We start from the raw sequence: 25,361 nt of genomic DNA on the forward strand, positions 1-25,361 counted from the left end.
CACTAAAATTTTAAAATAAATTATAAGCGATATGATAACTATTATTAAGCAATTCATATTATTTATAATGGACTACAGTATATTTTTCAAATTTTGATTTAGGAAAATTTATGAGCATAGGGACTATTCCAGTCACGTTCGAAAATGTTTTGCAATTCCTGTCGCAGCGAGTTTTTTGCACTAGCCAACGTATCCTTCAATACTAATGCTATTCCAGCAGTGTCTGTGAAATAATCGCCCGACCAGTTGGAGGTGCCAATGTAGGCGATTCTATCCGTCACCATATACTTGTTATGATTTACTCGCCCAAAGGGAATTCGCGCTTGGTCAGGGTCCATCGGTACAATAAAACGACGCTAAAATTGACTAGCATTAAAAGTGTTCTTTTCAAAAATAAAAATTATATATACCACTTACTACTTGTATATCAACATGTTTTCTTTCCATTGATAGATCCTGCAACGAGCGTAAAAAATTATCTTCACTTGGATCGGAGTGTTTCCACCAGGAAATAAGCATCTTGATTGCTACACCACGCTCAACAGCTGCCTCGCGTAAAGCATTGTCAATATAAGGCCAAAAACGTTGTTTGGGGCCATAAATGATTAGTGGAAAGTAGTCCATAACGGCTATATAGACGAAATCCATTGCATTCTCGATTGTTTTTATTATAGCATCCAAATCGTGCGTACGTCCGTCTGCTGTCAATGGTGGAGGTGAATTCGAAATGTACCCATTCATGGCATAGGCCATATTCAGATTAAGGTGCATAGGTTGTTGATCATTGTAGTTCGTAGAATACTCATAGGGCCATTTATGTGGTATGGGTGCATTGGTGTCACTGCCCAAATACCAGTATGCCTTGAAGATCTTTGCAACATCACTGGCCAACTGCGGACAATTCTGTGCGAGCACGCCAAGCTCCTTAACTTGCGTGAGAGAACGCCAATCCATGTTGGCGCTGCCTAAATAAAAATGCTGATTATCTACAATCCAGAGTTTTGTGTGCAGGACACCACCGCCAAAGTATTTGGGAAAATTTATAGAAACCACTTTTGCTGCACCATAGTTAGCGAGCAGTTTTGTATCCAAATTGGGTGAGATGTCAGATGGTTCACTTTGTGCTATACGTATATTAATGTTATCCTGGTTATTAGCATTTTGAAGCAGGCGGCTAAATATTTCTTCTCCTAGCGCAGCACTGCTGTCGTTACAATTAACATCTTCGCCGCGAAGTGACCAGTAAAAAGATCCAAGATCAAGTGATTTATTGGCTTTATCCAGCAGCAATTTCCAGGCATCAAAAGTACTTAAAAATTTAGGACTCTTTGCTGAATAATTTAAGCCAATTGGTATAGATTCAACAAGCTGAAGATCGCAGTTATATATGTTGTCATCGCGCATAGCTTCGGTTCTTAACAGCACCTCCTTTTGCCCTCTGCATGCTGTCCAGAACAACAGCAAACACGAAGTAGTCAGTAGCAACATAAGCAATGCGGTAGTATTGTTTCGTTGCCTGTACGACGCATATTCAACATCGTCATCTTCCAGTAACTTTTGTTGCATTATTTTCAGGAATATCTTAAACAATTCTTATCTTTTTATTGCAAATACTTTATTCTTGTGCGCCGGTAATCGGAATGAACATCGTCAAAGTACTATGTAAGTTACCCGCAAAGTGCAGAAAACACTTTACAGCACTGTTATCGGCAAATAGCTTTTGTTTGATCATTCGAGTATCTGTTAAATTATACTTTTATAAAAATGTGGCGGCGTACATTGCTTGCTAGCAGGTAATAAGGCTAAGAAAGCAACATTGCGGGATAATAAAAGTCAGCAACTATTTTAGGAATCTTAAGGCAACTCCGGTTAATGTGGTGGTGCGCAAGGTATCCAATGCCCAACAGCAGTACACCACTTTAGAAAATGCAAGCGAAGTGAAACACCATGAAAATTTGTCTAAGGATTGGTGGAATGTTAATGGACCAATGGCAGCATTGCATGCGCTAAACGCAATCAGGTGATTCGAGCTTCACGTCTTAACCACTTTTATTTTAACATCTTGGAGTACACCTAGAGTTCCTTTCATACGCGATGGAATTATTTCACGCGGTCGTGTCGAGGCCCCTTATATAAATACCACCAATGTATTGTGCAAACAACAACTGCTTGAGGTAGGATGCGGGGGTGGCATATTGAGTGAACAACTTGCACGTTTGGGTGCCACGGTGATTGGCCTAGATCCAGGGGAAGAGCTGATAAAGGCAGCGCGCAAGCATTTGTCTGACCATAGTCCGGAATTGTGTGCCCGTGTCGAGTATAAAATGGAATCAATTGCACAGCACGCTAACTCGAATTGCGAACACTATGATGCTGTTATAGTGTCCGAAGTATTGGAACATGTGGATGATAAAACAGCACTGCTGGAGGCATGTGTGCGCACTCTGAAGCCGGGGGGCTCCATATTTATTACGACGTTAAACAAAACCCTGCCCATGTGGATGGGCGGCGTGGTTCTTGGGGAATATCTGCTAAACATTGCACCTATAGGCACGCATCATTGGAATAAACTGATATCGCCTTTGGATGTCCAGCGAATATTGGATACAAGTAAAGCAAATTCATCAACAAAGAAAATATTTTTTAATTCCTATATTCTATGTAGTGGACTGTCACACTGTGCTGATCAATGGCAGTACATATGACTTTTGGAGCAATACTTGGCGTTGGATAAACTCCTCACAAATGTGTTATGCCCTGCAGGCCGTCAAGCAACGGATATCATATTAACTTTACATTTTATATGAATGTATGTTAGCTTGTATAGAAGTCTTATAAATCTATTGTAATATACACCATTAAATTGTTGACAGTAATTATGCTTCTGCTTCTCCAGAATCATCGTCTTCTCGCGGTTTCATAAAATGATGCTTCTGCTTTTTTGGTTTAAAGGCCTTATTGTTCAATATTGCGTTAGGCTTCCTTTTGTTGAAATCATTTTTTCCGTTGAATTTTCTTTGCATGTACTTAGCCATTTCCACATCTGAGACTTCCTTGGGCTGTTCTTGTTTCGTTTTGACTTGTTTCTCTGCTTGCTCCAACTCCATTAAGCGCTCCAACTCTGGATTCATGCCACGAAAACTAAGTCGTCCATCAATAAGCCCTTCGCAGATGGAATAGCTAGGCTCTATAATAAAGTTGGAATTGCTGTTCAGCATATTCCCACTGATTTCGTTGGAATAAAGTGCCCGGCCTTGTTCGTCATCGGCTTCCTTATCAACCTTGGCTTTTGTGCGTTGCATGAATTTCATGTCAAGCACGCCCCGCGAAAGTTTTGGTTTATTGTGTTTGGCATACATTTCAAACGTTTTATTAGAAAGAAATTTGTTCTTTTCAGTACGATTTGAGCCTACTGATGTGCTTGCACGTTGTCACACAGCCGAAATATGAGAACACAACAAACGAAAATGATAGATGGCAGTGCTGTATAATGCATTTATAGATACATGGGCGCGACAGTTCATCGAAAATAAAGGTATTTAAATCTAAGCACGCCAGGAAATTTCACTTATTTGGCTTATAGTTAAACAAAATTCTGCAGCAAGATGAAAAGAACAAGGAACAGGGTTAGTCCCCATCGTCGGACTCAAAGAAAAAATCAGAACCATTTTCTATACGAACGTGACTTTGAGCCCATCTCAAAAAGTATTTTTTCCCATAAACCTAATGTAATCACATTGATACGATTCTATAGTGGTCATGAGTGCCTTTGGGACAGAAATCATCCCGACTATTGTAACCATGATTTGAAAGATAACCTATGGTCGTGGATAGCCAATCAGTTTGGTTCGCAAGTGACCAAATCAGACGTTGAATTTGAAATACATTTATTACAAAATCAGGCTGTGCAAGAGCTTCAACGAATGCAAACGTATCAAAAAATGGGGATTAAGTTTGATACGACTTTTGACTTTCTTGATGAATTTTTGTTTTTACTAGAGGATGAGGTAATATAATGAAATTCTTTCAAATGCATTTTTTCAATACCACTTTAATAGGAAGAAGAAGTGCAAAAAACTAAAAGTAATCCCACAATTGCTAATGCAATAGATACAATTGTCAAAAAATCTAAAACGAAAATATGCCCTGCAAGCAGCAATTTCGTATCATCGGCTGTTGCAAAAATATCTAAGCTGCCGGCCGCGTTAACTGTTAATGAATCAAAGCTTTTGACAGCAGAAAAATCAAATTTGGATTCCTTTTGCAATAGCTTAAAAGAAGAGTTAGCTATATACCCCGATGCGTTGTGTATAAAAACGCAAAAAAAAATTATTCATATTATAAACAGCGCACACGCCGAACTCGCCCAGCGTCCAATAGGAGTTTTTAGGAGATTTATTAGCCACTGGGGCTCGCACAATTAGTAAAACTTAGAACACGTTTCACAAACATTTTCAAAATCAAACATGTAAATGTGAATTATAGGTTCTCTCATCGGCACTGCACAATCATTTTGGGTTGAAGGTCATGTCAAATTCCAGTTTCGTTGGGACCGTTAAAAAGAACTGCCAAAGCTTGATGAGCATTTTCTCGCGCCGCGATTCCAATGCGGAATTGCGACCGCATCGACGCCAGAACGCATTTAATATAACGGGCTATCGGCGACCGAAAATCCACACACTGCTGGCTCAGAAGGATACAGTGGTGAAACTAATAGAGTTATATCGCCAGAATGAATGCCTATGGAACCCCAATTGCCCAGACTACAAACGTGCTGAGTTTCAAGAAAATGTATGGCAAAACATTGCTAACTCGTTGGGCTTAGGCGAAAACGTACCGGTTGTACAGGTCAAGAGGAAGGTTCATTCGCTTCGAAATCGATGGGAGCTTGAAACAAAACGCATACAAAAATCCATCGTAGATGGTGGCAATGAATTGTACCTACCAAAGCTCTTCTATTACCCTGACTTCGCATTCCTCAATCGAGTTTCTAATGAAACTGAGGATGATTCGAAGTCGAATCGCATGCATTCTGGCAGCGAACAAACTGTACAGGCTGATGAGGAAGTGGAGCGGGCACCAGAAACTCCCAAATGGTATAGGCACATTACAGTAAAACATGAAGACACGCAAGCTTTTCCGGAATCAAATGCTGAAATATCGAATATTATAGAATCTCACGGTCATTGTGACACAAACACGACCGTGACCACAATTTCAGAGCCATATGATTCTTACTGCAATTACGAATTACAAGTTAAAAACGATTTTTTGGCTACTAACAAAGCTTTGCATATTGCTAATCTATGCGAGGTTATTAAAATGGACTTAGAAGCAACCAGCGATGAATTGTTTTTTGAAGCAAAATGGAAAATTTTAGATGTGCTTCGTGACACGCAATTAAAAGAGTTGCGAGAGCGAACAGCGCATTTACAGCGGGCGGACCCTGAGCTAATTGTAGATCCAACGAGCACTGAGGAGCAGTCGAAATCTCACAATCTAAATTCTAGCAGTTTATAAACCAAAAATTAAATTGGAAGAAACTAATTTATGTTAATATGGATTTTGATTTAGCGCCATTAATGAGGCTTTACAAAAATCATAAGCTTATCAGTAAAAGCTGAACCGAACCATACTGCCTTTTGAGCTTGGGTTGGCTTTAAAGGCGAGCTTGAGGGTATGGCATTGTATTCATTTATGACACGCTTTTAATACTAATTTCTTTTACAAATTTTAATACTTCTCGATTAAAATTTGGTGCGTTGGAATTTAGGAAGCAAAGATTTGTTGACTCCTGACTGAAACCTTATGATTTTGGATTTTGGTAAAGTGCAATCGAATTCTCAGCTTTTAATTTAAAAGAATTCCTTAAAGATGAGCAAAGAATATTGCAAAATGGAAGTAATACGAATATTCCAGTAAACTCCTCGTTTAGTTAGAAGGAATATCCTTGACCTGACACGCCCGCCAAGCTTAATTAAGCAAAGTTTAACGAATATTTTTCGCAAAATATTGAACTGATTTTTTAATATAGAATAAAACATCCCCTCGCATACATTTTCCGAATTGTATCTAAAACTATTTTTGGCGATAGCAGAAAATTAAATATAATATATTAATCTCAGACAATTTAAATTTAGTGCTGTAAAATACGTGCTAAAATGCCACCCTGTCAGTATTTTAAGGTCTGGCATCGTCTTGAACAGAGTGAGAGTGAGGATGAAAAAAGTGACACAAATGGCGGAAAATTGTGTGTGCGCCAACTTTTGTATTTAATTGAGAATTATTGTAAAAATACGCGACTATTTCACTGTCTAAACACGCTCTAAACTGACTCGAGCACCTTTATTATATACCAATTATAGCTTATAGACTCCCATTTAGGTGCGTACAATGTATAAACGCAAATCTGTAGGTATTGTTAACAACACCAACACGGAGGCGACTTGCAGCAGTGCGCCAGATGATGCAGATGCAGAGCACGAGCATGCGGAAGTGGTAGTGTCAAATGCAAAGCGTTGCGAATCGTACTACATGGAATTGGACCGGGGGCAGGAACAGCAACCGCAGCAGGAACAAGCGCTGGCAACTCCCTCACAACGCTCTGTAGGCTCTTTAGTGTTGCTGACCCAGAAATTTGTAGAGTTGATGAAAGAGAATGGTGGATCGATTGATTTGAAAGAGGTATGTGCATTAAGGGTTGTGATATGGGAACACATTAATTTCTCTATTATTGCAGGCAACAAAAATATTAGATGTGCAAAAAAGACGTATTTATGATATAACCAATGTTTTAGAGGGCATTGGCTTGATTGATAAAGGCCGCCACTGTTCAATTGTTCGCTGGCGGTAAGTTTACTTATACGCAATCTTTTTGTGCTATTTCTTTGGGTCTTATGCTTGAAATTGGTTTACAGTGGCGGTGGGTTCAACAATTCAAGGGACCGAAGGATATATGAAGTGGCATGCCAACGCACAAGCAAACTGAAAATGGTGGAGGAGGAGCTGGACACCGAATTGGAATATGCGCAGCGTAACTTACAATATATCATGCAAGATCCAACCAACCGGTCCTATGCATATTTAACACGTGATGACCTTTTAAAGATCTATGGAGATAATTCTGTTTTTACAATACCCAATAATGACGAAGAAGTGGAAATTCAGAGGAGTGATGTAAGATTCCAATATAAGAATTAAGACATCCAATTTCATCTTTGAACTTTACGATAGGATAAGCTACGTGTTTCCTTGGACAATGGCAGCACAATTGACATACGTTTGGTAACAACTCAAGGCAAAAGCTTAACAACGCCCAGCGAAGCAAGAGGAATGCTAGACTATCGGCGTATGGACACACCATCGCCATCGACGTCCTCGCAATCTAGTGATACATCGCCGGCTGGAACGGGTAATGTCATCACAGACGAGCACACGTACTCCTGTAACCCTGAGCTTAAAGATGAAATGAAGGCGCTTGAAAATGAGCTGACTGCAAAAATCATATTTCAAAACTATTTGGCTGGTCATTCACTCCGAAGATTTTATCCAGATGATCCAAACTTAGGTAGGCTATATAATTCCTTGTGAATCGTTAACCAGGCGTTATTAATTTTTGTTTTTAAATATCTTAGAAAATCCGCCGCTTGTGCAGTTAAATCCACCACAGGAGGATTTTAATTTTGTGCTAAAAAGTGACGAAGGCATATGTGAACTTTTTGACGTGCAATGTACTTGATTCAGCCCTGTGCATATGGCGCATGGGCAACTGAAAAGCGGAACATATGTAATTGGCCGAATGCGTTTTTGTGCAAATATTTAAACTTAGTACAATTTTTGACTTTCGACTTCTTTTATTATGTAGAAATTTATAATTAGATTGATTTTATGTATTTTTGAGAAAACACCAACAAATAAAAAATTCGTATTTAAAGTACATATTTGGGCCCATATGTACCTACGAGTCCATTATTATTTCCTGACTGCATTTTTAAGTGCAATTTGTACGAAAGGTATTACCAGTCACGGTCATCGCAGCTTTTTATCGAAATATCGAATGTTTTTCTCAAGATATCTGCTTAGCCCTGGTACTAACGGAATACAAACATTGCGCGCACAAGAAACTCCGGTGTAAAGAGAATAAGAGAAAAGCACAATTTTTGCATTATTTCAGTGAATATATGTATTTAAAATGGACCCAAGATTTTTTGAAAAGTTGTTTGCTGACGCGGCAAGCTTGTCGAAAAAATGTCCCGAAAACACGCCGCGCGTTATAATGGATGAGTTCTATCAACAGTTCAAGGCAATGAGTAATTGGGAGCTGCAAAGAGAGGCCAAAATTATCATTACAAAGGTAAAAAATTTGTCAAAATGCATACATATGTATATGTATGTAGGTATGTACACATTGAACACAGTTTGACTTATTTAACCTTTTACTTTTATGTAGGCCGAAAAAGCAAAGATCATGAGAGCGGCACGAAAACAATTGACAGTCCCAAAATCGCAACTGCAGGGAAATTCTAGCCTTACATTATCGCCCGTTGCAAATACATCATTAACAAGAAATATACGTCGCCAGTCGCAACTGCAGGGAAATTCTAGCCTTACATTGCCGCCCGTTGCAAATACATCATTAACAAGAAATATACGTCGCCAGTCGCAGCTGGACTGCAAAATAGCACCGCCGGTTGATGCGAATTATTCAGCAGAATGTACAAACACAAGCAACGGAATAATAGATCATTCAGATAGTAGTGCCATAATTTCTCCCTCGGAAGACAAACCACTGAGTTTGTTACGAGATGAAATAAAGAAGAAACAACTTTTAAAAAAACGGCGAAGCAGAAGTGAAGATAAGATTGAGTTGTCTCAAAAACTGAATACGAACTCAATGACTGAACTTCAAAATTATGACTGCCAGACCGCATCTGCTACGAGCTCCAAACGTCCGTCAGTAAGCGAAAGGGAAAGGGTTAATTTAGTACAGCCACAAGAGCAAAAACACCGCAAACAAAAACGTAACCCGAACACTATTACGCAGCTTACTCCAATGGTTGAAATACCACAACGGGAAACGAGTATTCTAAAGGGTAGACAAAGGCAAACTATAGGTACAATATCACAGCCACAAATTCAACCAATTATACAACCTCGTAAACATGTGAAATCAACTTCAGTAGTAGCAGCACACTCCGAAAAGGTGTCCAAATCGCTAAAGTCTTCATTGAATAAGAAACGGAACCTCAATACTAACGGAGTAAAGGCTTCTATTATATCTCATGTGCAGTTCTTGCCTCCTAATAAAATTCTTTTGTCACCACAGATAAATGGACAGAGAGCTCACATGCCACAGCTCGCAGTTAATCTGACCAGTATATCAGAAGCTTCAGTTGCTCAAACGCCAATTGGCTGTCAGAATCAACCACAAGCTATCGACATGAGCATTCCCTTTGGGCATAAGAAGATGAGCACGGAAATAGCAACCGATACTACTGAAGTCATCGCATCCTCCTCCGAGGACATTTTTGTTAATTACAATACAGAATTTATTCAATTAAAAAATAACCGAAATCTGGAAGACATTATGGATGAGGATATGGAGTTGACGGCCCAGCCGACTTGTAATGGCGCCAATCTCGACCTGTTTTTAAAAGAAGCCGTGCAAAATTTCGAAAAAAACGGAAACAATTTTGATGGGGATCCAATTGATAGTTGTCTGCGGAATTTCAATAGTAAGACGCCAAGTGAAATAGATAATGAAATTGCAAATACTTCTGCATTTTTTGATAAATTGCCTAACTTAAATGCTGTCGACGAGAAAACGCCACTTGAGCTAGATGCGGAATTGAATAATACGCTAATCTATGATGACGATGACGAAGATTTAATATCGGTAGCGACTTCTTGGGATGGCATGGATGATGATACCTTTGCGGACAAACAAAGTAGCACAAAAGAGAAAACCATTCCGCGACCTCTAAATGCAATATATGTAGCAACAGAACAGCAAGAACAGGAACAGTCAGAGTCTGCTGAAAAAACTGCAGAGAATTCGCCAGGAAACTTTCGGATACCCAAGAAAGTTTCTTTAGAAGAAGGAAAGCCACTGGAAACATCTACATCGCTTCGGGAGCAGCCCGTTGTCATGCAGGCCTTGTATATGCAGTCGTCCTTTAATGATGCAAAACGCAGAAATGCAAAACACAAAAGAATTTCTACATTCGCTTCAGCATCAGACCGACCTTTAAATTCTTGCGAGCAAGTAGAACCGCAAACATTATCAGATAATCGGCGTCTAAATTGTTTCAACAACGTGGAACAGTCAGCTCCGGTCTTTCCTCTACCCTACCGCCTGGACGTCGTACAGCCAGTCTGTCAACCAAATGTTACTGAGCCTTTTAGTTTCATACCACGAGCACCTTCGCCCAATTCACATTCTCGGAATATTATGCAGCCCTTGCTTAAACATTGGGTACATGAAATTTTTGGTGTTAAATGCTACATTAATTTAGACAATGCATGCAGCAATGCCGATTGTAATCATTCGCTTAGTCTTCCGGGTGACGTAATGAGTAAACTCAGCAGGATGGGCAATTTGGATTTAATTATTGCCTATAGGCACACTATACGCAATAAACTCTTCTTCCAGAACTATTTTCATTTATTCGCCGACATCTTTAGTTCTAGAAAAATGGCATCAAATCTTATACATATGGTCGGAGCATGTGCTAACTATAGGAGATTATGTGCACCACAAATTCAACATATTTATGCTTGTATGTGCCAAGAAATGACGCCTGATGTTGCGACTTCCATATTAATGACCAATTTATGGTTTCCGGCAGAAGCAGTCCAGTTTCCAGATTTGTCAAATGAGCTTTTAAAGATTTTAGCTGCATCCAATTGGTATGATTATACTGATTCTCTAGTGCAGCTATTTTATAATCCAAACTTTAAAGTACCACATGATTTTTTGAACCACATTATACAAGATACTTTGCGCAAAAACACTCCATTAATACTGAGTGCTGTTTGGAAGCTGATAGTGGTCTTGCCATTCGAAACATATTTGGATGAATACAAAAACACCCTCGTAAGTTTGCGTAACCGTACAATACAACGACAATAACATTAACATTACGGACATTTTTTGTGTGAGTTTAAAATACCTTCTTCAAAAGGTACAATGTTGACTCTATAAGATTAGTTGTAAATAACATAGTTCGTTATGTTTCTCAATAAAAGTCTCTATATCGTTGGCCAAATGTAAAATTTTTGACCATGCGCTAAATTCGTGTTATTGTTAATTTTTGTACTCTGTACATGAAATATGCAAGAGTAGGCGTGGCAGACCCCACAAGTATATATATTCTTGATCAGCATGACAAGACGAGTCGATCTAGCTCTGTCTGTGAACAGCTGGATATGAGAGAATATAAGAAATTGAGACGCAAAATGTTGCAGACAGATGCCTTATGTGTGTACGCAGTACGGGTTTGTTTTATTTTTTGATGCGCCCCCACTCCACCCATTTGGGGATTTTCCGTAACGCTGTTCGGACACTATAAAAGCTAATGCCTTATATGAAAACGCAGAGCATGTGTATTTCACAATTTTCCTCGTTCACCCACGCCCCGCTATTAGTGACTTTCCATAATTCTTAGTAATTCTAAATTTGCCAATTACATCCCGCTAGTGCTTATGTGTCCTCATGATAGTTCAAATATAAAGGAAGTTATAGCCATAAGTGTAATTTCTTTTCGCAGCTGTTTTAGCTAAACTCTGTTCTGCACATATTGACACAATATTGGTGTAAAAATATTCTATTAAAACTACGACTGTTATATTTTTTTTATTAATTTAAAAAAATATATATGTATATAAAAAATACATATAAAATTTTGTTTTTGTGGGTTCTGGGTATTTGAGAGCCCTCTCGACTCTAGCATTTTATTGAATCAAAATTGATATTACAAAATGTACGAAAAACTCACTGTAATACTGTTTAAAATAATTCTCTTTATTTTATAAAAATTGTATTTCTTTACTGTCCTACACTTAATTAAGCATCTTAGCATTTATTATTTTCTCGTCTTGCTCTTGTTCCAGTTTTTTTTGCCAGTCATTTTTTGACTTCCTCCCATTGGTTTCATGCGTTTCCTTGCCCCTGTAAAATTCTCGGAGTCATCATGATCCATCGTTCCACGTTTTCCCCTGCCCCTGCTCGCTTTGCTCTCTTCTAGATCTTTGAGCTCCAGTTTTGCTGTGCGTTGCGCCTCAGCCACGCGTTCCTGCAGTGCCATAACTTCATCCTCTTCACACTTGTAGAGCGGCAATTGTTTGCCCAACAAGTGTTCAATGCGTTGATACAGTTCGATGTCGTATTGACTGACAATTGTGATAGCCTTACCAGAACGGCCAGCACGCGCGGTTCGTCCCACTCGATGTATGTAGTCCTTGCTATGTGTGGGTATATCGAAATTTAAAACAACATCCACGTGTGGAATATCCAAACCTCTGGAAGCAACATCTGTCGATATTAGAATAGACCGGTTCTTCGACTTGAATTTGTTGAGCGCGGCTAGGCGCTTGTTTTGCGACATTTGCCCATGTAATGGTATAGCGGCAAAGCCAAGGGAACGCAACATTAGAGCCGTCTTTACCGCGTTGTTGCACGTGCTGCAGAATATCATAAAACTATTGCCGGCTAATTCGTTAAGTATATGTACTAAATATACATCCTTGTATTTGACCGGTATGAAGAGATAGTACTGTTGCAGTTGGTCGACGGTTTGATATTTGTTTGAAACTTCTACCTTCACGGGATCCTTTAGAGAAGCACGTTGTAGCTTTTTCACCTTCTTTGTCATCGTGGCGCTAAATAAGAATGTCCTACGTTCTCGTGGTAGCACTTTTAGTATTTTGTCGAGTTCAACTTCGAAATCCATATTAAGTATGCGGTCGGCTTCATCCATGACCAAATATTTAATGGCTTTTAAGTTAAATCCTTTCATATTCTCAAGATGATCAACAAGACGACCTGGAGTTGCTATAATAACATGTGGTTTTTTGGCTAGCTGTAGGCCCTGGGCAACCATGTCCATGCCGCCGACGACCACGCAGCACTTGATGCCAATGCCACTGCCTGAGAATGTTAGAACAAGGAGACAACACACAAAAATTATTGAAGTATGTGTAATTTACGCTTCAAAGCTATGGGTTATAAGTTTACTCAGAGGTAGTGACGAAATAAAAAATAATAATTTCATCTTTTGCATAAAACACTAAATCAAAACAGGGTTTAACATCATTGTGATTGCATTTATAATTTTTATACGAGTATATCATTTATATATAAGCCCACTTACCCAACGCCTCGAACTGTTCACCAATTTGAAAGGCTAATTCGCGTGTGGGCGTCAGCACTAAAGCAAAGTAACGTTGCGGATTTTCGAGAAGAGCATGCAATATGGGTAAAGCGAAGGCTGCTGTCTTGCCAGAACCGGTTTCCGCCAAGCCAATTACATCCTTGCCTTCGAGAGCTACTGGTATGGCCTCTCGTTGGATCTTCGATGGCTGTTTCCATTTGAGCTCCTCGCAGGCCTTGCAAAGCGTTTCGTTCAGGCCCTTTGAGTTGTAAACATTATAGGCAAAACACCAGGCCGTTAGGAATGTAAAGGACTTACAAGTTGTTCCCATGTCAGTTTCTCTTCTTGATTAGCGGTAGCTTCACCTTCTTCGTCTGAGTCACTACTTGCATCTGCTTCTTTATTATTCGCGTCATCAATCTCATTATTCGTTTCTTCCCCGCCACTAAATTCTTCCTCATCGTCATTTGATTGTAGCTCCTGTTCGTCTTCTGAAGTTTCCGACATTTTATTAGATATTTAACTTCGTTATACAAAACGATTATTACCAGTCGCCGCACGTGTTCGTAAGAAAAGAACAAATTTAGCTAGGGATGGGAGAAGACTGACTTTGGCGTGGCGCAATGAGCATCGATGCTTATCATACGATGTATCGGGCTGTGCGTGAGCATAGGGCAATGGTAGGAAATTTTATTTATTTAAATTATTTACTTTAGAATTATCTAAGATATTCTTATTTTATTAAATTGAAATCGATCAAAATATAGTTAATGATAATTTGTTGTAAAATTTAAACATCAACGTTGTTTTGTTTTACATATAATCATCTGGCAGCGCTTTTTCCCCAATTCGCCCAGAGTGGTAACAACGCCGCTATTGATTGGGAATGAATGACATTTGCACAGAAAGTGAGATTTGGAAAAGTTTGATTTTAGTTGTTTACGCGTAAAAATATATAACAAAAGTTCTAATGAAAAGTAAGCATGCGGTTTTCTTCCTGATAGTTTTACAGCTATGAATATATAAATCCCGCAGCATATAAACGTCGAGCAAGTGCATATCTAGTTATGAAGATATGTTGTGCGCCGCGGTTCAGTAAAATACGCCTCTTAAATAAAAAACAACTGAAAAACGAGAAAAATCATTAATTAATTTTTAATTTGATATAAATATGAAAATAAATAGTGTCCAGGTTGCTTTATAATATTTAACATTGTTTTTAGGCGAACTTTAAAAATCCATTGTGGAAAATTGTGGGGTGGTGGGAGCAAACGAATACTCAACAGCCATAGTAAAGAGCGTAAAGCCAGTTGCGAGCGTGTGGAGGAGCATGACATCTATTTGATGTGTACTCAGCGGCTGAAGAGAACGCATTAAACGAGAAAACACTCGTACACAACACACAACTTTTTGGAACAGGCTTGTGGGGGAGTCGGAGGCGCAGCTGTTACGAGAAATACACACGCTTTGCACGTCTGGTAAACGAAAACTGGGATAGTGTATACAAGAAAGAAAAAAACACACACACATTGCGAAAAAGTTGGATACCCCCTACATTCACATAGAAGCAACGACTAAACCACTTTGAGACACTTCATTTGAAATAGGCTAAAAAAACAGGCAACAAAATGAATCCAGCAGTAGATCCGTGGGTTGTTACCCAGCGTGAAAAGATCAAGTATCAAGAACAATTCAAAACGCTGCAGCCGCAGGGTGGTTTCGTAACGGGTGCACAAGCAAAAGGATTCTTTTTACAGTCGCAACTTCCGCCTCTGATCTTGGGCCAAATCTGGTGAGTATGAGTCACATCTACGCTTATCAGTTCACCCAAGCTGTGAAGTCGTCAACTCTGATGAGCTCATGTTCATTGGCTTTGTGAAAAGCGAGCGTAGTTGATTATTTGCTTCTCCCCACACTTACAATCGTCTTTTCCGTCATCCCTCTCCAACTGAAGGGCATTGGCCGACACGGATTCAGATGGAAAGATGAACATTAATGAGTTCAGCATAGCTTGCAAACTCATAAATTTAAAGTTGCGCGGCTTGGAGGTACCGAAAGCGCTGCCGCCTACCCTAATAGCCTCATTAACAGCACCTGGACAAACGCCAACAATGTCACCACGGGGTTCAACCAGTTCCATGAGTCCCCTCGAAACGGTCAAGAGCATTGCAACCTCTGCATCAGTGCCTGTGGCTGCTTTGCCCAGTGTGCCGGCAGTTGTGCCAAGTGTACCGCCGGCTGTACCCGTTGCTGCAACAATTGTATCGCCACCTGGTATTGTTGCCGATGTGCCCAAGGTCCCAGCTATGCCAACTCCACCGCATAGTAATCCACCTAGTCGTCATATGTCTATATCGGAACGTGCACCATCAATCGAATCACCGTAAGTTCAAAATCATTAAGGTGCCATAATTTTAAGGGTGTTTGGGTAAAACAAGACATAATGTTATATTCGAATAAGTCCGAAAGTCAATGCCATCCATATGTCTTTTTATTCTGCTATTCACTACACATCTTAGAGGGGTATTACTTCCGTGCGCAATCTATGAACATACGGCCTTTCTAGATAGATTTGTATCGTCTTGCTGTTAAAGAATATGCTTGTTGGAGATTCTTCCTGGCATACATTTTCACAAACCTAATATAACCTTTTACATTTTGGGAAATGAGTATAAAAAGTATGTTTAACAAAGGATGTACTTTGCATGCAGGTATAAAAATAGGAGACAAAAAACGCTATTTTTTTAAAATTAAATTATATAAAAAACAATCAATTTAATTAATTATTAACATAAGAAATCTTGAACACAGTCAAGCGGAGTGGACGGTTCCAGCGGCACAGAAGCGCAAATACACGCAGGTCTTTAATGTTAATGATCGCACACGCTCAGGATATTTGACCGGCGCCCAGGCCCGTAGCGTATTGGTCCAAAGTAAATTACCGCAAGTTACATTAGCACAGATCTGGACATTATCTGATATTGATGGTGACGGTCGCTTGAGCTGCGACGAGTTCATTTTGGCCATGTTTCTATGTGAAAAAGCGATGGCCGGTGAGAAAATACCTGTTACCTTGCCAATGGAATGGATACCGCCCAATTTACGTAAAATGAAGTCCCGACCCGGTTCCGTTTCCGGAGTAAGTTCGCGGCCAGGCTCACAACCGGCATCGCGGCATGCTTCGGTTTCATCACAGGGTGGCGTAATAGATTCTGACCCGGCCGCGGGCTTGCCACAAAGTAAGCTTCCACTATAACAGTTAAAGAAAGGAGCTACAATTCACAAATTTCTTTTCAGCTTCCTTTGAAGACAAACGCAAGGAGAACTATGAAAAGGGTAAAGTTGAGTTGGATCGCAGGCGAAAGGTTATGGAAGATCAGCAGCGCAAGGAACGTGAGGAACGAGAGCGAAAAGAACGCGAGGAGGCTGAAAAGCGTGAAAAGGCTCGCCTTGAAGCTGAACGTAAGCAACAAGAGGAATTGGAACGACAATTACAGCGGCAACGAGAAATCGAATTGGAAAAGGAGGAACAACGCAAGCGTGAATTGGAAGCCAAAGAGGCGGCGAGAAAGTAAGTATTTACAAGTACATGTATTTATTGGGAATGGGGAATAAAGTTGCATAAAAAGTGAAAAATATGGTTCCTTTTTTAATGGAACTCTTACCGGATAACACATAGCTAAACCATATCGACTGTGTTTTTCAGAGAGCTGGAAAAGCAACGCCAACAGGAATGGGAGCAGGCACGTATTGCAGAAATGAACGCACAGAAGGAACGTGAGCAGGATCGCGTACTAAAGCAGAAAGCCCATAACACCCAGCTCAACATTGAGCTAAGCACATTGAACGAAAAAGTAAATGATAGCACACTGCCCGTATAGCCCTAGACTAGTAGTTTAATTTGACACTTTTTTAGATCAAGGATTTATCGCAAAAGATTTGCGATACGCGTGCCGGTGTGACTAATGTTAAGTCTGTCATTGATGGCATGCGCACTCAGCGCGACACATCGATGAGTGAAATGGCGCAGCTCAAGGCGCGCATCAAGGAGCAAAATGCGAAACTATTGCAGTTGACACAAGAGCGAGCTAAGTGGGATGCCAAGTCGAAGGCAAGTGGAGTTGCTGGTGAAACAGCACAGCAGGAACAACTAAATGCAGCTTTTGCACATAAGCAGGTGATACTGGAAAGAGCAAAGGTATCAAAAGCAGTTTTGATTATTTCTGTTTCTTTTCCAGCTGCTGATCAAGCAAATTAAAGACAAGGTAGACAACATACGCAGCGAAATTGAATCGAAAAAGGAAGACATTAATTCTAATGATGTGCAAATGGCTGAGGTTAAGGGCGAACTTTCTGCGCTCATTACCAAATGCGAGGAACTCTACAAAGAGTATGACGTGGAGCGCACCTCAGTTCTGGAATTGAAATACAATCGCAAGAATGAGATGGCTGTTAGCTCTGGTTGGGACACGGGCACCAGCAGTAGTGCCTGGGGAGATACAAGCAACACTGCGGCGGCTGCTCCGATCGATTCCTACAGTGGACTATCCAATGATTCGAGTGCTGTGACAGCAGTAGCTGTCATTGATGTCAGTGGGCCGGCACCGGAAGGTTTTGCCAAGTATCGTGCGGTGTACGAATTCACCGCACGCAACGCAGAGGAGATTACTTTTGTTCCTGGTGACATCATACTTGTGCCTTTGGAACAGAATGCCGAACCGGGTTGGTTGGCCGGCGAAATAAATGGACACACTGGCTGGTTTCCCGAGTCCTACGTAGAAAAGCTGGATGGCGAATATGGCAGCAGCAATGTAGCTACAGCTATAGCTGCAGAACCTGAAATATTACCAGCTGCCACCGATAGCTACAATGACAATAGCGCTATAACAGAGCCAGAGCTGACAAGCGCATCAGCTGCTCCTGGCGACATCGAATATTACATAGCCGCATATCCTTATGAATCCGCCGAGGAAGGTGATTTGAGTTTTAGCGCCGGTGAAATGGTGATGGTTATTAAAAAGGAAGGCGAATGGTGGACAGGCACGATTGGCAATCGTACTGGAATGTTTCCCTCTAACTATGTACAAAAGGCGGATGTTGGCACGTCTGTGCCTGCAACGGATGTCCCATCTACTTATAGCGAACAGGTGAGTAAGAAGGTTGTAAAAAGTTTACAAACCGGAAATTAAATTGTAAGAACTTTTTCAAAACCCATTTAGACGAGAACACATACCTACACCCACCAAATAAACATTTCCTATATGTACCTAACCATAGTTATTTCCCAACAGAAAAACGTTAAAATTTATCTTCTCACACCCTGTACCCAAAGGGTATACTAGTTGGCAGAAACTGCAAAGTATATATATTCTACTGATAATGGCTTAATCGACTCGTCTTGTTATACTGAAAAAAATATATACACTATTGAAGGTTTGCCACGCCTTTTTCTGTGTATTACGTACATTCACTCGAAACTAGTATACCCTTCTACCCTTTGGTAACAGGGTATAGAAACATATAACGCAGCATTAAGCGTTCCAAGCTCAATTTAATTTACGATCATTCCATGGCACCTATATTATATATTGCACCGAACCGGTTGTTTCCAACACATGTCTGCTTTAATAGCTATGTATACTGACAGTTTTATACCGTTATTAACCCTTCATTTAGCATCAAACAACTAATCAAATACTTTTCATGTGTCACCTCTCCCTCGCTTTTAATGTTCATATGATGGAATCAATGGGTATCAGGACACCACGTTGAATGGCAACGCTGCTTACACATCGCTACCAGAGCCGCAGCAGCAACAGCCGCAACAGGTGGAGGAGAAACTGCAGCAAAGCACAGAGGAAACACGTACAAATGAAGATCTCGATACCGAAGTATCACAAATAAATACACAATCCAAAAATGAGCCGGCCGAGAGCTTTAGTCGGCCCATGTCACGCACCTCTTCCATGACACCAGTAAATAGTTGAAAAGTCGCAGATTTTTGAGTCCCTAAAATTTCCTAAAAACGTTTTTCTTTTATTTACTTCTTGCAGGGTATGCGTGCCAAGCGCTCGGAAATTGCACAAGTTATTGCTCCCTATGAGGCCACAAGCACTGAGCAATTGTCGTTGACGCGAGGCCAGTTGATTATGATTCGCAAAAAAACCGATTCTGGTTGGTGGGAGGGTGAGCTGCAGGCCAAGGGACGACGGCGTCAAATTGGTTGGTTTCCGGCCACATACGTGAAGGTTTTGCAGGGAGGACGCAACAGTGGACGTAATACGCCAGTCTCAGGAAGTCGCATAGAAATGACCGAACAGATTTTGGGTAAGAAAAGCTTGTAAATAAAATAAGCTCAAGGAAATCTAATACTTAATATTTTCGTTGTAGACAAAGTCATTGCTTTATACCCGTACAAAGCACAAAACGATGATGAGCTCTCTTTTGAAAAGGACGATATTATCAGTGTCTTGGGTCGTGATGAGCCAGAATGGTGGCGAGGAGAATTAAATGGGCTCTCTGGTTTATTCCCCAGCAATTATGTAGGACCATTTGTGACATCCGGTAAGACAGCTTCGAAAACAACGAATGGCCAAAAGTAGCGAATCTCCCGACACCAACAACGATCACACGGCGCTGCTTAGTTTGTTAAACGCTCTCTATTATTATTTTCACATTCCGTATTCTCTTTAATTGCGATATTTTTTGTTTATACTTATATACCCTATTGTTAATGCTTATGATCATGCCCACTTTATGCTCGCTGGCAGCACTGGCCCTCTCTTATAGTTTAGTAGGAATTTGTTGCAATATCTTCCAACGTTTATCTGATTGTTAAAAGCCATTATTTAGTTTTATAGCAATTGTTCGATTTTAAGTTAAAAGGTCAATTTTCATAACATCCAACTGTTGCAACTTTTGCTATTAGTCAATATTTTGTCATGAGTTTCTTTTGATTTATGTATATACATCGTACGTGTAATTATAGGAATTGTATTTATTTTTTGTATGTTAATGATACAATCAACTTTTTTATATATACATATATATTTATTTGTATTTAAATATTTATAAATGAACTCCCATTTAAACTAAACAAATGCAACCGCATTTCTAATTCCATGTTTTGAATTTTTTGGCCTTTAGGAAACGTATAACGAGCCATTGGCTTTGGCACGTAAGCAGCATGGAGCGGATTATTCACTTAGGCAACACACAAATTTCCACGACTTTATGTGGTTATATACTTCAGTTAAAAGTGGAGCAGCTAATACACGGCTTATCTAAAGCGTAGTCAACAAGGTGAAGCTGCACATGTTCGCTGCACGCAATAGGATACAGAAACACATGCATAGGATACACATACATATAAAGCATAACATAGTTCAGTAAATGGTTGCGTTTGATTGCACAGAAATCGATAATGCATATATTTTGAGTTTTATAGTCGTCCTTTTATCGCACGAAGAATTCTTAAATACCAGCGGTGGACCTTGAATACCAAAACGTAGTATATTGTCGCAATAGACCGACCTTACCCATGGGAAGGGCTTTCCTGAAAATACCAAATTTTCGTTTACGATTTGATCATTGCATTAAACATTGCATATTTTTAGGCTGCCCTTAAAAAATTGGGTACATTCCCTTCCTTATATTTACAATTCCAACAATCCGACTAAATTTCAATATTTAAATTCATATTAATTTTTTATATCCAAACTCGGTATCTGTAAGCTGTAAATAAGTTATTGCATTAAAAATACAAATACATTTTATTTGTAAGGTATTGAAGAGCGAAAATTTTACACTACTTGATTAAATGAAAGATTCTATTGTAGTATTTCTCTTCTGTTCTCATTTTGTATACCCTGTACCTGAGTTGTTAATGCGTATACTAGAAATTCTAAACGTATGTAATAGACACAAGAAGGCGTTGGATACCCCATGTTTAAGGTACATACTATACAAAGAAAAAGTTGTTAATATTAGTAGATCTATGGAGATCAGAAAGCGTCGGTACAGGGTAGACAAGATACTGACTCGCAGGAATTTAATCGTCTAATCGCCCCAATTTCTTTTTCTGCGGTTTTTATGTTAGGGGAGCTTTCGATATTCTAGGTTTCTAGTTGGGCTGAACTGCAGTGTTGGAGAGTTTCCAAAAAATATATATATATATATTCTCTGTTAAAAAGGTCTAAAGGTACTTCTACACGTAAAAAGTCCCAAACATCATTCTGAAGGTGACATAGATACATATTCAGATAGCTCATATATACTACGTATTAAATCAAATGCGTGACTTTAGTTCATAAACGTAATCAATCAAAGAGTCATTCAAAAAATCAAGTTACATACATATATAACGGATATTGAATTACATAATATGCATATGAAATGAAAACAAGGATAATATATCAAATTGCGATTACAAATACAGTTTTGTTGTATCTAAATGTGTTACAACCATATAAAAGCGTAGTAAATGTTTTTTCTCTTTTAAGTGAAACAACGCCTAAGACAAAAATATGTACTATATAAACAATATAGGTGTTTTCTGTGTTTTCCAAAAAAACGCGTATATACATATATGTATTTGTATATATTTATAACATAAATTAACAAAGAACCCCACTTTAATATTAATTGTTAACTAAATACTAAGCATGATGACCATTATCTTAACTCTGAAACAAATCTTAACGCATAATTCCATTAACATTAATAAGGAAACAACAAAATTTAATTTAAAGAAAGCAACAAGAAATCATAAATAGGATTGGTAAATGTTATCACATGCTTGATTAAAAGTACACGTGTATTTATTATTAATTTAAGCGCTTATCTCAACTGCCATAGTTTAATTTCTGTTGACAAACATTTAAGATTGTTCGCCGATTTAGTTATATTTCAAAATATTACATATACATATATATGGTATAATTGTGCGTATGTACAAAAACTTATAGGGAAATTGCCGACAAGGTAAATCAAACAAGCTGCTATATGTATTGCATTAATATGGAAAACTAATTTTCTTTTTCAAATTCTGTTATATACTCATTTGTTTGTGCTCTGTGTGTGTTTAATGCTTGTTACAGCTAGACTATTTACCTTAAACTGTATTTAGTAATATATATATATATATATATATGTATATATTTACATACATATATATACATATATATCAATATATATACATATATATGTAAGTATATGTACTATCAATACTTATATTAACACTGTCAAATGCCTTTAAAGAAAATTTAAAAACACACATAACGAAATTGCTATGGTTATTAAGTACATTTAATTGTTATTGCATACAACAACTATTAATGCCTCTATAGCCCATATACATGCATATATTTAAAAACAAAAGATAACGAAAATATTGCATAAAAACAGACATACATATTTATGTAGCTAATGTTGGTTTGACTATTTACTATATACATTGCAATCGGAGTAAAATCTAAGATATGACAGTTCTTTAGCGAAATGTTAAACTAAAGCGAAAAAATGTTACATTATACTATACATAACTACTTATCTACATGCATAAAACATTTAGCATAGGCCGAAGGAAGCGTTGCAATCACATTATCGTTCGCAAATCAATTGCATAAGTATATATACATACATATATAATGCTCATACATATATACACATAAACATACATATATACGCGTAATCGTTTTAATTAAAGCCCCAACAAATTTGTTCTAGAGTTACATATACATATGTATCATTGATGATATAAAATATATATATATATATGTACGCATCATCACACTTTAAATTCGAAATGGTGACCATCGATATATCTACCTATATAATATACAAACATACATTCAGCATACAAAATATCTCAAATACATACATATAGTATATACTTACTTATGTATGTACATGGGCCTTGGAATCTATAGCCAAGCTAACTTCATGGAGAGTTCGAGTTCTCGTTTACACCTGCATACTACTTAACACGTACCACATATGCAAAATAACATTTAACATTTATAAATATATCAGTTTCAAAAAACTAATACAATTATGAGTAATAAAAAATATTTGGATTTTTTGGTGCAATAAATGTATAAACGCAATTCGAAAGAAAACTTAAAAATACAACATTTTTGTTTTTTTTTGTTTCTGTTTTCAATGCATTTGAGAGGTATATACCGACCCCACACAGTCTATATATTCATGATCAGCATGACAAGTCGATTTAGCCTTGCTGGTCTGTCCGTCCATAGAGACACCAAATTTTAGTCCAAGATGTCTTATATGAATACGCAGAACATGTGTACTTTAAAACTTTCCTCCCATTTTCCTTAGTGATTATGTGTCCAAGTCCCAAGTTTCTTCATGATAGGTCAATTTGAAAGGAAGTAATAACCATAAATGTAATTTCTGCCTTAGCTCTGTCCGCAGCTGTTGTTGTTGTTGCTGATTTGATTCAATTCGGTAGTGCGAATACCCAAGAGGCGTAATCGATCAAAAAATTTTTTGTAATATTACAATTTTGATACTTAATTTTCAATTTTTGTTTTAAATTTCTATAAATATTCTATTTCATATAGTATTTGAAAGTCGGGACACCCTACTTTAGCTTCTCCACTTATTATATTACTATATTACGACACTACAGAGTTTTCTGAATTGAAAACTTATAGTATCTCGTAATTTATAAATTTAGACGATGTATGTTGTATACACATTGTTTTTGGCGTGCAAGTATCCAGCACCAAGAAAAAAGAATGGCAGACTACTTCGTCCGTCTGTTCCAATTACTATCCCACACTGGCCTACATCATATTGACACTTTGCTTAAAGCCTTCAGAAACCACTTTTTGATTACCTTCTTTTACAAAAGCCAAACTGTATTTATCGGATGGTGTTACATGAGTCGTGGTTCGCGAATTGTAACCATGGATGTCCAATTGAAAATAATATGAACAGACTTTGCTATATATGAATTAGTACGGACATTGACAAATGACAATGGAGCTCTAAACCGGAAAATTGAAGAGTATTTAGCTTCGGCACAGACGAAGACAATTTCTTAGTTCGTATAATTTTAAATTATATTCTATTTCTTTTCTTACAGCATTCAAGAAAGAAGACAGTTTTTATACCCGTAAAAACCGAATTGGGAAATTTTGTCGTCGACAACACGCAAGTATTAATGGTCAGGTCGATCAAACAAAACTAGATACTGGTGAGAGCTTGTGCGGAATTGTGGAGTCCGTAAATGTATATAGGCGCACGGATGATGGAAAATTAATTGGCTGCGCCTATGTTAAGTTTGAGTGCAACGGGAATGATTTAACCACTAATTTAATATTTAGGCAGAACAGTGTAAGATTGGTTGGGCGCACTGTAATTTTGGATTGCCAGCCAAGAAAGAAATGGCGAAACTACTATTCATATTACAAAATTTAAACTTTGAAATTGGATTATTATATTTACATACGTTCATTTCATTTGCATATAAAAGTCAGTAAAAATATAATTTAATCGACTTAAATTAAATGCCTTGAGTCCTGTAGTCTATTAGTAATATTTAAAATGAAAAGCTATTCTATTTAATAGAAGCTATGTTCGTCTTAAAGTTATAGGTACGTTCTTACATCTTCCCAAAAAATAATTTTTGAGATCATTTCATTGTAAAGTAAAAGCTAAAGCTATAATTGACAGTACATACTATATAGTAATTCAAATGACTAATATATACACTAACTAATTTTAACTGAAACTTAAAACAAGTATTTACTTGAAAACTATTTAAACATATACCGACATCATTCCTTCGATATTATGCCGGCAAACGGGACAACGACAAACTTGCTGATCGTAGTTCGGAATATGTATTAATTGTTCAGAGCATTCCTTACACATACAAAAATGACGACAAGGTAAAATGACTATGCACCTGCTGCGGTCCATGCAGACTACACATCCTTCACGAGTTGATGTATCCAAAGCCTT

The 25,361-nt window shown here is 38.3% G+C and overlaps 8 protein-coding genes across 12 annotated transcripts; 5 read left to right on the forward strand and 3 right to left on the reverse strand.

The window, feature by feature from the left end:
- Window positions 1-34: 34 nt before the first annotated feature.
- Window positions 35-1,652, reverse strand: LOC115628589 (phospholipase D3). Its single transcript, XM_030524772.1, has 2 exons — window positions 418-1,652; window positions 35-356 (listed from the first exon to the last, which is right to left on the reverse strand). Exons 1-2 carry the CDS (start codon window positions 1,564-1,566, stop codon window positions 99-101), a joined length of 1,407 nt encoding a protein of 468 aa, XP_030380632.1. The 5' UTR covers window positions 1,567-1,652; the 3' UTR covers window positions 35-98.
- A 2-nt stretch (window positions 1,653-1,654) lies between these two features.
- On the forward strand, window positions 1,655-2,876 carry LOC115628592 (ubiquinone biosynthesis O-methyltransferase, mitochondrial). The gene is made up of 4 exons (XM_030524776.1): window positions 1,655-1,793; window positions 1,850-2,020; window positions 2,078-2,610; window positions 2,666-2,876. The coding sequence occupies exons 1-4, from the start codon at window positions 1,765-1,767 to the stop codon at window positions 2,788-2,790; spliced, it is 858 nt and encodes a 285-aa protein (XP_030380636.1). The 5' UTR covers window positions 1,655-1,764; the 3' UTR covers window positions 2,791-2,876.
- LOC115628594 (M-phase phosphoprotein 6) lies at window positions 2,621-3,406 on the reverse strand. The gene has a single exon (XM_030524779.1). The coding sequence runs from the start codon at window positions 3,357-3,359 to the stop codon at window positions 2,877-2,879; it is 483 nt and encodes a 160-aa protein (XP_030380639.1). The 5' UTR covers window positions 3,360-3,406; the 3' UTR covers window positions 2,621-2,876.
- A 36-nt stretch (window positions 3,407-3,442) lies between these two features.
- Window positions 3,443-5,551, forward strand: LOC115628593. Its single transcript, XM_030524777.1, has 2 exons — window positions 3,443-4,007; window positions 4,059-5,551. The coding sequence occupies exons 1-2, from the start codon at window positions 3,606-3,608 to the stop codon at window positions 4,422-4,424; spliced, it is 768 nt and encodes a 255-aa protein (XP_030380637.1). The 5' UTR covers window positions 3,443-3,605; the 3' UTR covers window positions 4,425-5,551.
- Window positions 5,552-6,172: 621 nt separating this feature from the next.
- On the forward strand, window positions 6,173-7,936 carry LOC115628591 (transcription factor E2F2). Its single transcript, XM_030524775.1, has 5 exons — window positions 6,173-6,684; window positions 6,740-6,849; window positions 6,918-7,176; window positions 7,234-7,567; window positions 7,635-7,936. The coding sequence occupies exons 1-5, from the start codon at window positions 6,394-6,396 to the stop codon at window positions 7,736-7,738; spliced, it is 1,098 nt and encodes a 365-aa protein (XP_030380635.1). The 5' UTR covers window positions 6,173-6,393; the 3' UTR covers window positions 7,739-7,936.
- Window positions 7,937-8,162: 226 nt separating this feature from the next.
- Window positions 8,163-11,257, forward strand: LOC115628513 (protein deadlock). 2 transcript variants are annotated; one of them, XM_030524664.1, is made up of 3 exons: window positions 8,163-8,353; window positions 8,450-9,259; window positions 9,326-11,257. In XM_030524664.1, exons 1-3 carry the CDS (start codon window positions 8,192-8,194, stop codon window positions 11,129-11,131), a joined length of 2,778 nt encoding a protein of 925 aa, XP_030380524.1. In that variant the 5' UTR covers window positions 8,163-8,191; the 3' UTR covers window positions 11,132-11,257. The 2 variants fall into 2 exon arrangements, with proteins under 2 accessions (XP_030380524.1, XP_030380523.1); XM_030524663.1 differs by having other exon boundaries at window positions 8,450-11,257.
- Window positions 11,258-12,001: 744 nt separating this feature from the next.
- LOC115628510 (probable ATP-dependent RNA helicase DDX47) lies at window positions 12,002-13,931 on the reverse strand. The gene is made up of 3 exons (XM_030524654.1): window positions 13,689-13,931; window positions 13,371-13,629; window positions 12,002-13,147 (listed from the first exon to the last, which is right to left on the reverse strand). The coding sequence occupies exons 1-3, from the start codon at window positions 13,875-13,877 to the stop codon at window positions 12,084-12,086; spliced, it is 1,512 nt and encodes a 503-aa protein (XP_030380514.1). The 5' UTR covers window positions 13,878-13,931; the 3' UTR covers window positions 12,002-12,083.
- Window positions 13,932-14,257: 326 nt separating this feature from the next.
- Window positions 14,258-24,905, forward strand: LOC115628492 (intersectin-1). 4 transcript variants are annotated; one of them, XM_030524621.1, is made up of 12 exons: window positions 14,258-14,347; window positions 14,594-15,162; window positions 15,325-15,753; window positions 16,167-16,609; window positions 16,668-16,941; window positions 17,077-17,224; window positions 17,287-17,547; window positions 17,609-18,517; window positions 19,130-19,345; window positions 19,424-19,697; window positions 19,761-19,934; window positions 24,481-24,905. In XM_030524621.1, exons 2-12 carry the CDS (start codon window positions 14,999-15,001, stop codon window positions 24,813-24,815), a joined length of 3,627 nt encoding a protein of 1,208 aa, XP_030380481.1. In that variant the 5' UTR covers window positions 14,258-14,347; window positions 14,594-14,998; the 3' UTR covers window positions 24,816-24,905. The 4 variants fall into 4 exon arrangements, with proteins under 4 accessions (XP_030380481.1, XP_030380482.1, XP_030380485.1 ...); XM_030524622.1 differs by having other exon boundaries at window positions 16,182-16,609; XM_030524625.1 differs by lacking the exon at window positions 24,481-24,905 and adding an exon at window positions 20,517-21,635.
- Window positions 24,906-25,361: the final 456 nt, after the last annotated feature.

Source organism: Scaptodrosophila lebanonensis, unplaced genomic scaffold (assembly GCF_003285725.1).
Source record: "Scaptodrosophila lebanonensis strain 11010-0011.00,11010-0021.00 unplaced genomic scaffold, SlebRS2 tig00000118-arrow-arrow-pilon, whole genome shotgun sequence".
Classification (NCBI taxonomy): domain Eukaryota; kingdom Metazoa; phylum Arthropoda; class Insecta; order Diptera; family Drosophilidae; genus Scaptodrosophila; species Scaptodrosophila lebanonensis.